At 42.4% G+C, this 13,248-nt stretch overlaps 1 protein-coding gene and 1 pseudogene across 1 annotated transcript; one reads left to right on the top strand and one right to left on the bottom strand.

Annotated features, from left to right (window-relative positions):
• Nucleotides 1-1,180: 1,180 nt before the first annotated feature.
• Nucleotides 1,181-5,601, bottom strand: LOC112873104 (annotated as a pseudogene).
• A 4,849-nt stretch (nt 5,602-10,450) lies between these two features.
• LOC112873102 lies at nt 10,451-12,886 on the top strand. The gene has a single exon (XM_025936127.1). The coding sequence runs from the start codon at nt 10,451-10,453 to the stop codon at nt 12,884-12,886; it is 2,436 nt and encodes an 811-aa protein (XP_025791912.1).
• The last annotated feature ends 362 nt before the right edge of the window (nt 12,887-13,248 follow it).

The raw sequence follows: 13,248 nt of genomic DNA, 5'->3' as shown, positions 1-13,248 counted from the left end.
TACCTATGTTGGAATCATAAGGTCGACGGACGGGGCTATGTTACGATATTCTATTGACGATTGAGGCCCTATCTGTTTAGCAAAAATGCTAAGGTCGCAGTGTGTGGTAGTGGTGGTTAAGTTTTTCAACGTACTAACCACATACCGAGAATATGGTAATCGGTAAGCTTAAGTGTCTGATCGGACCGGCGAGTGGACAATATCCTCACCCTCTTGACTTCGTTCTCATGGGCACATGGTGAGTGGAAGAGCAGCCACGGTCCGGCTTCGTTCCGTGGTTCGTGGACCACTGTACTCGAGAAGGGTGGTCCGGATCCACAACCCGGGAAGAAAGGGGAAAAGTTGCACGTGTGACTCTGTGAGTAACCACATGATGTGTGTTTAGGTTTCCCTTACAAGGTTAAGAAATTCTATTCGAATTGTCCATTTCTCGCGGCTACTGAGACTGCTTAACCCTTTTACCACATAGAGTAAGAAGAGAAACAATGAGGACGATTAATCTGGTTGGATGCTCAGTTAATTATTTTTCCACCATGTGTGATTTGGATAGTTACTTATCTAGAATGGTTAATCAACTAGAACCTGATGCTAAAACATGAAACCAAGGACACACTTAGGTGCTTTTTGGTAAAAACAACCCTTAGTCAAGAGTCTTGCATGTCTAGAAGTCGGCTAAGTATATACCACTAGTCGGGTAAATCTTAGTGAGTATTAGTATACTCAGCCTTGCTTGTAACTTTACTTGGCCATGTACTCTTCCTCCTAGTTGGTCGGTGGAACGGGATCCGTCCTCGGCCAACGATGTTAACGCTGAATGATGTCATGTACGGGATTTATCATGATCTCTTGTATCGTCATTAAAACTATCGTTTATTTTTCGCTTATTTTCCGCTGCACTACTTGTTTATGCATAAATTTGAACTTGGTTTGCAATAATAATTTATGTTGAACGCTATGATGTAAAAATTATGAATTGTTGTAATCTCTAATCTCATCTTCATGTGGGTTGCGTGTATACATTATTTCGATCCAAATTCCAGTGGTTGCATCAGGATGTTACCCAACAGACTGTTTTTATGTTGTTTTACTCCGTTTTAATTGCGTATTAGCCTGGATTGCCTCTACGTGATAGTTAGTGCCGGTTCTGCCACACACATCATATATAGATGACAACATCAAGAGCCAAAGATGAAGCAGTAACTTGCTTTACATCACCTCTCCATCAACATATATGGACATTGTCAGGCCCACGAGCCCACAAGTAAGAAGCAGCTGACAAAATATCTCGATCATGAATACCAGCAGTCAGCAGACAACTTTCAACTTCGTTTCGCATTCGTCCTTCCCTTATATCACTTGGTAAGAAGCGGATGAACCTGCAAGATAACAGTATCATCACAACCAGGTTGCTCCAGGAAAACCAATAACAATTAAGGATAAGTAAATGGCATGCCTAAAGAACACAGTTTAAAGAACTCCTAAGAGAAAAACAAATATATGAAACCCATATCAACTCTTAAGACCACAACTCAAAATCGCCATAAGGGTCACGTAGTCATGTGATGGTGTGCTTTTCAAAGTTCAAAGGCCAGATAACCAGTTCTAATGCAAAAGTTGCAAAGTGGAATTTCCAAAGTAAATGGGCAAACTGAGGATTTTCCTTTCAGAGATGCCTTCTTCATAGGAAATTAACTCGCTTTTAATGCATATATTCACCTGTGCTTTTATTCTAGTATTTTAAAGCGTTTGGGTAAACTGGTTTGGAGACAAAAAGCATTATCCTATTTTCCCTGCATTTCGGCAACTTAATTGTAAAATCATCATCACTATAACTCATTGTTAGGTAAAATCAATGTCACAGTTTTTCACTATGTCTGAAGAAAAGAGAACATAGACACTAACTTGCAAAACCGTATAGTATGTTACATGTCAATCCACAGTTTCTTAGTTTCTTGAATTGCCAAAGGGAGTATACAGACATTGCTATTCCAGCTAAATACATGCCATAGTTTATAACTTGCAGATATTTCCGTCATCTGGAAGACGTAACCAACAAACAAGTGCTCCCTTGCTCCTTTTCATTATTTACATTACCTAGAAAGCAGCTCCAGAGGATCACAATTCCCATCATCCATTAGCGTACTGCCTATGTAATTTTATAATTTTAATGGGTCGTGACCACATGATATTGACTGGTCACGGCCAGAAGATATATGCATGGTAACCATGAAGTCGATGAATATGCAAATTTTGACCAAATCTTCAAAATTATTTGAATACTGTCAGAATGGATTTGGAACCCATTTTGGCATTTCATCACAGAATACAATAAAAGGAAACAAAAACAACCACTCACTATTTTCCAGCAATACTTTTGTTGTAAATAGTTCATTGTTACAAAACTCAGTAACTAAACATCTTCATGTGGATTAAAATAAGCTTGCAGTGGTAAAGAAGAATTAATACACAAATATAGCCGCAGCCAAAGAGAAGAAATAACCAGGAGGAAATTCATTAATAAACACTAGGAGGGATGTGATAAACTTGGACAAGTACAGAAACATAGCCTTGAGCATTTCAGATTTCCTATTCACACTTATTTCTTTTATCTTATATTAAATCTATCCTAAGAGCTATGTAGGTTGCTAATTAAATTTGTATTGCCAACTCCATCTACAAGGTAAACTAGTCAACACAAACATTGACTAAAGAATTATCTCTAAAATGATAGTGAACAGAAACACAAGGAATAGGAGAAAACCCATCATGAAATTGCTTTTGTACTCCTGTGATAACTATTATACTATACTGAAAACAAGAGGTACGTTTAATTTCTAACATTTGCAGTGATGTGAGTGGCTTAAGGTAAGTCATCATGCAGTAGTGTGTGAAACTAATTATTTTCTGTATCATCAATGTTCTATCCTGTTTACCATAATGGTATGCATTCAAGCTAGGAAAGATCTGGGCAATTTACATAAAGTAATTACCATAATACCATACAACTAAGGACCTTGGAAGGATGTATGCAATAGAATAATCTTTCATTAATTATTACCACCTAAGCTAATAAATTAAGATGTGAAGGAGCAAATGTGCCTACCGTTCAGCTCATCATCTGTCACTTCAATGATGGAGACACCAGGTGGAGTATGATGCAGTGTCACTTTATTGTTTATTGATAACTATGATGATAATGGCGGCTAGTATCTATAGCTACCTGACTCCTGAAAAAAACGGACTAACAACCTAGCTAACATATGTAACAAGCTACAAAGTATAAACAGATGTTCGCTAATCATCTACAAATCACATGATATTAAACTAACTGAACGGATATGGAAGTCAAACCTGATGTCCCGAAGATGACGACTCTGCTTTTTCCTTATCCACGGCCTCCACCTGAACAGCTGCCTCCTTCTTCTCCTTTTGGTACTTTGGTGTCGTACTTAACATCTCTATCAGCACCGATAATGTCGCGACCTACAAACAAAAGATCAAGAAGATAGCATCAATAAGCAGAACTGACCAGAACATACTCATACAACTCGGATCAAACTACTAGTATTTCCTTCAACACTAGAAACAATTAAACAAAATTTTAGGTGAAACTAAATTTGGGCAAAGTCCATATAAACTATGGTTTGTCGACCTCAACAGCCATAACAAAAAATAAACATGTAAAGAAATTTCTTCTAATCAGGAGATTGCAGATTCATTTTAGGCTTAGCCTTGAGCATGTTCCTCATTTAGATTGTTAAGGACACAAAGAAAAGAAAAGGAATTAAGGCCTGCTAGAAATGCAGGATGGATTTCACATGTAAATCATCCTAAAAAAGTTCAATCCCTATAGAAGTGCCAGAAATAGATCATTATACAGAAAAGAAAATTATGCAGGAGAAGCATAACCCATTTGCAGCATTAAGGAATGTATGAAAGGCAGCAGCAAAACATAAAAATCAAGGGTAATTATTGTAGCAAACTGTTAATCTCTTTGTTAAAAAAAGAAAAGAAAAAAAGCTATCTAGTTTAACCTGCAAAACCTGCTAATTTGTGCTAAATATTTTCATCCTAACTGACATGTGAAATTGTTATTGTGTAATCATAAGATAAACAGATAGTTACTAGTATCCAGTTCATATTACTTGGTTGACATTTGTTATGGTTCAAACTGAGTACATTTCCATCTAAATTTCAAATGCTATATACAACATGATGCCTTGAAGATCTCAGAACATAAATGCTCAAATAAAACTAATCCATATAGCTCTAGATACGATGACAGAAATTCATTCGCATTTTTAAAAAAAGTAAAATTAAATACCGAAAATATTTGTTCAGGAGATTTTCCATCTCTGCAAGTTAGTTATCTCTGATAAGAACAAATACTAGCTCGACATAAGCATCAAGAACCATTTATAGGTGTCCATCTACCCAGCAAAGTAATACAATATGATACTTAATTATAAAAAGACTATTTACCACGAGAGTAGAAGCTTGTGTAGGTATAAATGGCTGAGGCACTTGCTTGAGGCATTTTCTTGAGCTGCTTTGACCTGAGATTGATCATGAAGACGCCAGCTTCTGAGCGCAGGAAAGTGCATAACTATCTTCAGCAAACCCAACTACAGATGACCACGATAACATATCTCCAGCTAGCCTATCAGATATAGGGAGCATCTCCATGTCCATTATCCTGATTAATGCCCATCCGGCCGCACCTTCACTGTCCGTCTTCCTGGACCAGAAATGGAGACTAGACAGATTCACGCCAACGAAACCAATGCTGCCGTACTCTGCTGGCATAAGAAGAATATCCGACATGTAATTTTCCTGGACATCCGTTGGCAGCTCAATCGAATCCAATTCCCCAGTTTCCATTCGAAACCCAAGAATGTGGTTACTGTTCTCGACAAAATCAAGCTTCCAGTACACAGAACCACCCACGACCGCCGCCGAGACTGGGCTAACGAGGGATGGGGGTGAGATTGAAGCCCAATCACCCCAGGCGCCGGACTCTGAGGAGAAGACGCGAACAGATACCAGTAACTCCTCGTCGTCATCGCTGTTGTCCACTTAGACGATTCGGAACGGGGCGGAGTGGCAGTCGGTGTGGTCGTCGTTCCCGGGCGTACAGACTAGAACGGCGGTGAAGTTCTCTTCGCCACTCAACTCCGGGAGCGAGCCCACATGGGACGATGTGGCAGCCATGGGATCCCAGATGAAGAGCGACTCGTAGGAGTCGTCGTAGATGAGGACGCGGCCATGGCGGCAGTCGAGCACCCAGCACATCCCGTTCTGGAAGTCTTGCGGCGCGGAGAGCCTCGGGGCTGGAGCGGCGATGGGGAAGAAGCGGATCAGCCCGTTGATGTTCTGGTAGAAGCCGAGCACGGGGATTGCTCGATGGAATGCGCGGAAGCGGACGACGAAGGCGGGGTTGCGGATGAGGCGGCGCCAGCGCTTGCAGACGAGCGAGGCGACCAGGAGGTGCCCAGGATCCGGCGGGAGGCGAAGGTCGTCCGGCACCAGATCCACCGCCGGCGAGCGGCTGCGCGTCCCGAGGCGCTTCGACATATTTCTGTCCCTGGGCTGGCGGCGCATTTGGGGATTGCTTTGCATTTTGTAGAGAAGTCCAATTTACAGGGGTTCGTTGGATTCCATTTCACGTTTTCCCATTCCAATTCCTTCCATGATTTTTTTTATTTCGCGTGCTCTTTTTCATAAGAACTCCAATACTTATTAAAACAGTATTTTTTTATAATGGTATTAAAATAGTGATTTTTTATAATGGTTTTATAACAGAAGTTCCCATGGCAAGTTATAAACTTGTAGCTTCCTAACTACGACAAACCCAATAACTCATGCAGGAAAGCTACCACATTAGGGTTAACCCAATAACTCATGTAAATGTGCTCAATGCATAAAGCAATCTTTTTAACTGAAGCAAATAAACGGAATGCCTCGAGTGTCTCAATAAAGAAGTGGTCACGATGAAGACATTGAGGATTTTTATTGTTGTATCCTCGTAATACAGTCGGCGCTCCTCTCAACTGTCAGATTGATTCAAGGATTAGTGATCTTGAGCTCTGCACATAAAGTGAGCTTCACCGGATTCAAAATTTAAAGTGAGTTTATTGAACTCGGGTATAAATTGATGACTCTTAGGTATAATTTTCTTCAGTTCGAATATTTGTGAGCAGTATAAATATTTAAATTAAAGAGAATTAGAGGTGCAGCTAAGATGTCTAATTTTTTTAGACTCAAGATCTCGGTACCATGTATACCAACATTAATTTGAGAACGAGCATCGAACGGTTCAGCTCCCGTTAACCCGCTGCCATCCATCTCTACCTTTCTTCCCCCACTGCTGGCTGCCTTTGCCTTCGCTGCCCACGGCCTGAAGCACGCCACTCGGCCGCCCGCGCGGTCTGTCGCTGCCTTCGCCATCGGCTGCCGGGAGCAGCTTGGGCTGCGCACCAGCGCCGCCGCCTTACTTTGCCGCCCGCCCCGTTGCATGCCGCCTGCTCCCATCGCCGCTCACGTGCAGCCGCTGCTCGCCGCTCGCCTGCAGCCGCTTGCGGTGGAGCTGGAACTTCCACCGGCTGCCCATTCGAACAACTGGTACAAATATTAGGATAAGTATCTACTCGTACTAGGCTACTCCCTCTGTTGGTTACACGTGTCCTAAGTAAAATATTTCCAACTTTAATCAAATTATAGAAAAAGATAACAATATATATATATATCAAATATATGGACTATCAAAATATATTCCTTAATAAATTTAACAAAACAAATTTAGTATTGTAGATGTTATTATATTTTTGAGTAAATTGCACCTCAGGTTCTCAAATTTATCCTGCAGTTTCATCTAGATCCCTAAACTCTCAAATCGGCCATCTAGAATCCTAAACCGTGTGAAGTGTTCCATCTGAGGTCCTAAACGCACCACGCGAATATCTGAAACCGACGTGGCATGCCACGTGACGTCACCGTAGCAAATATTTACAAACTACCACCCTAAATTTATGTCATCATTCAATATATATATCCTCTCTATCATTTCCTCATTGTCCTCTCTCCGTGGCGCCCTCGGCCGGCTCTCGGTGAGGTAGCCCTCGGCCTGCAGGCCCTTCCCGTACCTCTCGTCGTAGAGCGTGGGCAGCGACACGATGCACAGAGGCTGGCCGTGCCGCAAGTTGAGCAGCTCGATCATCTCCATTTCAAGTTTCTCCAGCGCGCCAGAAGTGGTGAATAAATTTAGGGACGGAGGGTTGTAAATATTTGCTACCGTGGCGCTATGTGGCATGCCATGTCGACTTCGGATGCTCGCGTGGCGTGTTTGGGATCTCGGATGGAACACTTAATAAAGTTTAGGTTTAGGGACTCAAGTTGACGATTTGAGAGTTTAGAAACCTAGATGATGCTGCAGGATAAGTTGGAGATCTAAAGTACAATTTACTCTATATTTTTCATAATTTTGATTAAAGTTGAATAAATTTAACTTAGTACAGACCTAATATCACATGTAAAAGAAATAGAGAATATATTATAGACTAGAACTAGTGGGGTCCAACCCCTCCTTCCCGCTCCGTGCATATAGACCAGAACGGTGTGACCCACTCCCTCTCGCTCCGTGCAGAGGAGGGTCCGGAATCTAAGGGCCAGTTTGGCAGAGCTCCCAGAGTTGATTCTCTACTGAATCCAGCAAGAGCTCTGCCAAACAGTTTTTCAGAGAGAAGTGATTCTCTGCTGATTCTGTGGAGTGATTCTCTGAAATGAACTAAGAGGCTGGGAGCTGAAAAAAGTAGCTTCTCCTGATTCTGTGAAGTGATTCTCCATCCTGATTTTAAGAGTTTATGCTAGAGAATCAAAAAGAATCACCTTCAGCCACATAATCACTTCTCTTAGAGAATCAGCTCCCACAGAGAATCAGAATCAGTTGGAGCTCTACCAAACTGGCCCTAAATATGCTCCAGGTGGCTACAGAAGGGAGCTGCAGGCTGCCTGTGCGTTCTTGAGCACTGAACTGGGATCCCACTTACCCCTCTTATGTGCTTTTTTTTTTGTGTTCAGTGCATGTACGAACTTATATTGAAAATACTTATACATATGTCTAAAAAGCATCTTGTCCAAGAAAAAAAAGGCCGAACGGCACGACGCAGATTGTATTAACTCCACTTATTATTCTTTTAGTTAAACAAAATTTCGCTTTACAACCTCCAATTATCACAAAATATTAATTTTGAAACCACAACAACAAAACTGATACGGAGGATATCCAATTGTTAAAGCCGAACAAATTTGATCCCTTATAGTTTTAAAGATGATTTTCATTTTTGCGTAAATTAAAAAATCATTATTAAATTATAATATTCATAAAATAATTTATTTTAAATCATAAAAATATTAAAGTAGTACCAGTTTATTTCAAAAAATATAAATTATTTGTTGGTACTATACTTATCAGTTGTTTTGAACTAATTTGTTCCCGCCCTAGTGAATTTAATTTGCTTGTACTCACACCTATTGTTTTTAACTAATAAGATCAAAATAAGTCATACCTACATATAACATAGGTCACATTTTGAAAAAGAGATTTTGGTACCCATTTCATATTTTTATTTAAAATGAATTAGTTTTGATTCTTTTTAAATCAAACTAGAATTTTTATTTAATAAAACTAAACTACCATTAAAATTATCAAAATTACTAAATTTATCTGATTTTGATATTTGGATGGAATTTGGTATCCGGTTTGTAGTTTAGGATTGAAAACAGACTATTGTGCTAGTTTCATAGTGGAAATTGAACTTTTTCCCTTGTATTTAGTGATAATTACTGACTATTAGTGGTTGGAAATGCTGCTGGGATTTTTTGTGGACATTATAATGTGTGATTTGGGATATTGGAATTAGCTCTTTTGGATATATTTCATAATTTAGTTTCAAATTTTTGTGATAGTTCTTATAGAAGGTTTTCAAACGTGTTGAGTAGGCATTTTTCTTTTTATTAAGCATTTTCATTTGTTGCATGTTATATGGCCATAGTGTGCAGATTTGTTCTTCTTGTTTCTGAGTTCAATGTTGATCTTCCCATTGTTTTGGAGCAAGATCTATTATGTCACGTATTTTTTTCTGAAGCAGATGCGAACTTTTTTCTTTTGCATTATGTTTTGAACTACAGATGTCACCACGTGAAAACCTCAAATCGGTCACGCAGCATTTGTAACGGACCCTTGTGGCCCGTTACAAGACGCAACTTCTGTAACGGTTGTTGTTTGGCACCCGTTACCCATAAGCGCGGCAGGCTTGACCTCGAACTCGCCACCACAACGCCCGTTACCGATGAGGTCTTCTGGTAACGGGCGTGATAAAGGCCCATTACAAAAAATGTTGAAATGGTCGTTAAAGTGCGTCCTTATGAAAATTGTACTATCGGTAACGGTCTCTTAATGTCCGTTACCGATCACTGTCGTATCGGTAACGGTCGTTTAAGGACCGTTACAGATAGGGCAGCGATCGTACCGAACTGTCGCTTGAAGTAACGCGCATTACCGATGACCATTTGATGCCCGTTACCGATAGAGCGGTGTTACTTGTGTGATCCGTTGATGCCCATTACCGAAGTCACTGGCGCAGCAGCCGGCGGGCGTCCTCCCGCGCCGTCGCCGCGACCGGCGCTTCCTCGGACGCGCTCTCCTCCACCGCCGTCAAGCTGGAGCGCGGCGGCGCTGCTGCTGGACGTGTCCTGCTGCTGCTGCCTCCGCGCCGGCGTCACCGAAGGTGCCGGCGGACGTCGGCCGCGGTGTCCTCCGTGCCGTCGCCTTCCTCCAAAGCAGCAGCCCTTCTTCCACTTCGTCGTCGCGGCCGCCTCCTCCTCCTCGGGCGCGCTCGCCTCGTAGACAATCCTCCTCAAGGTGGAAATTGCCCCCTTTTATTGAACTTTGCTGTCCTAATCCTCTTACTCATCGGTTTTGGTGATGAATTATGCTCATTTGATGTATGGAAATTGCCCTTGTTCATTGAACTTGTAGATGGCAGCTGCTGATCGGGCTTGGATGTACAGACAGCCCCGAGATTGGGACAATTTTATAACCGGGGTCAATGGTTTTCTAGGTCAAGCAGAGGCGGATATGAGAAACCGTGGTGTTCAGGCAATGTATTGCCCCTATATAGATTGTCTCAACCAGAAGAAGTTCGGACAACGGGACAACATTTTTCATCATTTGATCACACGTGGTTTCACAAAAAATTACACGTGTTGGAACAAACATGGTGAGGAAGGCCTTAATGAAGTCGAAGCAGGATGCCTAAATGAAGGTGAAGCGCGACACCATGCTCAAGGCCTTAATGAAGGGGCAGCGCGATGCCATGATGAAGCCCTTGATGAAGGTGGAGTTTTTGAGGAAAATGAACCATTCCCACCCTTTGTTAGGAGGCCTGATGATATGACTGATCAAGAAGTTACGGGCTTCGATGATGGTGAGGTGTTGCAACGTGTGCACAATGTTGATCAAATGGTGCGGGATGTTGAGTTTCAAGGAGTGTACACAACTTCTGAATTAGCGAGGCTGAAGCAGTTCATTGAAGATTCAAAGAAACCCCTCTATCCTGGTTGCCAGAAGTACTCTCGCCTTTCTGGTGATCTAAAACTTCTGCAGCTTAAGGCAGATCATGGCTGGAGCAACAAAAGTTTCAAACAACTATTGGATCTGCTTAGAGACATGCTACCTGAGGGAAACCAAGTAGCCGAGTCTGTCTATGAGGCAAAGAAGATAATCTATCCTCTGGGAATAGAGGTTGAAAAAATTCATGCATGCAAGAACAGTTGTGTATTGTTCCGTGGAGATTATGCAGACCTTGACAAGTGCCCCAAGTGTGGGTGTGATCGGTACAAGAGGAAAAAAGATGGTGGAGATGATAATGCTGATGACGGGAACATGCCCGTGGAGATCAGAGGCAAGAAGAAGGTTAACAGAGGGGGTCCTGTGAGGGTGGCATGGTATTTTCCCGTCATTCCCTGGTTGAAAAGATGGTTCGCCACAAGAAAGGAGGCCCAACTCTTGCGTTGGCATAAGGAAGGCCGAAAGAAGGAAAATGACAAGCTTAGGCACCCCGCAGATGCAGCACAATGGGGTAACATTGATTCCCACTTTAAGTGGTTTGCTGATGATTGCAGAAACCTTCGGTTCGCTATGAGCACAGATGGCGTTAACCCATTCGGTAACCAGAGTTCAACACATAGCACCTGGCCTGTCGTGCTCTCAATGTGCAACCTTCCACCCTGGCTATGCAAGAAACGGAAATACATGATGCTGACAATATTAGTCTCTGGGCCAAAGCAACCTAGTGACCATATTGATGTCTACTTGAGGCCACTAGTTGATGACTTGAAGACACTTTGGAAGCCTGGTGTGAAGGAGGTTTGGGATGAGTTCGGGCATGAGGAGTTCACATTGCACACCATGTTGTTCACCACCATCAACGACAACCCAGCTCATCGCAACCTCTCCGGCCAGAGTAAAAGGAAAGGTGCAGCTTGCCAACACTGCTTGGAAGAAACTTGCTCATTGTGGCTAAGAAAATCAAAGAAATTCGCATTTATGGGGCATCGTCGTTTCCTCAGCAAGAAACATCCCTACCGGGACATGGATTGTCAGTTTAATGGGGAAAAGGAGAATCGAGTGGCGCCTCTGCATGTGACTGGAGATCTGGTCCTCTTGCAAGTCAAGAACATCAAAACTATCGAGGAGTTACCCAAAATGACTGAAAAAATCCTTGGCAAAAGAAAGAAACGAGATGGTGAAGAAGAAGAAGATGGGAAAGGAATTTGGAACAAGAAATCAATTCTATGGGAGCTAGAGTATCGGGAGCTGTTGGATGTGCGTCATTCGATTGACAACATGCACGTCAAGAAGAATGTGTGTGAAAGCGTTTGTGGAACATTACTGCAACAGAAGTTGAAAGGAAAAGATCATAAAAATGCAAGGGAGGATCTTAAAGATATGGGCATTAGGTCGGAGCTCTATGCAGAGGAAACCGACACGGGGACGGACCTTCTCGTCGCTGCAACCACCTTGTCAAAGACAGAGAGAAAAGAATTCTGTGAGTTTTTGCATGGTTTGAAAGTACCTTCAGGCTACTCATCGAACTTCAAGAGGCTAGTGTCGGTGAAGGATATGAAAATGAATTTCAACTTGATGAAATCTCATGATTGCCATGTGTTGATGACAGCTCTTCTTCCTGTTGCACTTAGAGGTATCAAGATAGTACAGGTTCGCGACGCGGTCACGAGCTTGTGTTTATTCTTCAATGCAATAGAACAGAAGGTGATTGATGAGGAAGAACTATTGAAGTTAGAGAGGAGGCATTTCGAGACCCTATGCATGCTTGAAGCTACCTTCCCACCAACATTCTTTGATCTCATGATCCATCTAACAGCACATCTCGTGAGGGAGATCTGGTTTCTTGGCCCATCTTACCTTCATCAGATGTTTCCATATGAGAGGTACTTTGGATTCCTCAAATCATTGGTACATAACCAGTCATTTCCGGAGGGAGCCATGGTTCGTGGCTATAGGACCATCGAAGCAGTGGAGTGGACCATGGGTTATATGGACCCCCAAAACCCCATTGGTGTGCCTCATTCACGGCATGAAGGTAGGCTTGCAGGTGTTGGGACCATGGGGATAAAGTCAATCACTCCGGATCCAGATGCCTTCAACAAGGCTCATTTCACCGTGATACAACAGATTGACCTGATTACACCATTTGCCAACGAGCACAACCAACAACTACGTGAAGAAAACCCTGCCCGTAGTGAGGCTTGGGTTGCAAAGAAGCACATGCAATGCTTCAGCTGGTGGCTCCGAGATTATGTCTAGAGATGCAGTGCAGCTGTAACCGACAATCTGATAATGAAACTAGCAGTGGGGCCATTATTCACTGTTACAACATACCAAGCAATGGATATCAATGGATACACGTTCTACACCATGGCCCAGGATGCCAAGAGCGTCTATCAAAACAGTGGTGTGCGTGTACGGGCCGTCGACAATGACATGCAGGCAGCCACATATTATGGTCAAATAGAGGAGATATGGGAGCTTGATTATGTAGGTTTCAAGGTAGCCTTGTTTCGGTGCAGATGGGTCAATGGGAAGAGAGGTGTGAGCAAGGATAAATATGGGTTTGTTAGTGTTGATCTGTGGGTCTTTGGTTACAAAGACGAACCGTTTGTTTTCGC

Source organism: Panicum hallii, chromosome 9, assembly GCF_002211085.1.
Source record: "Panicum hallii strain FIL2 chromosome 9, PHallii_v3.1, whole genome shotgun sequence".
Lineage (NCBI taxonomy): Eukaryota > Viridiplantae > Streptophyta > Magnoliopsida > Poales > Poaceae > Panicum > Panicum hallii.
The sequence above is the reverse complement of the archived record's forward strand: the minus strand, read 5'-3'. Positions and strand labels throughout refer to the sequence as shown.

Coding starts and splice junctions, on each gene's coding strand:
- LOC112873102 (XM_025936127.1), top strand. CDS start 10,451: ATGACTGATCAAGAAGTTACGGGCTTCGATGATGGTGAGGTGTTGCAA.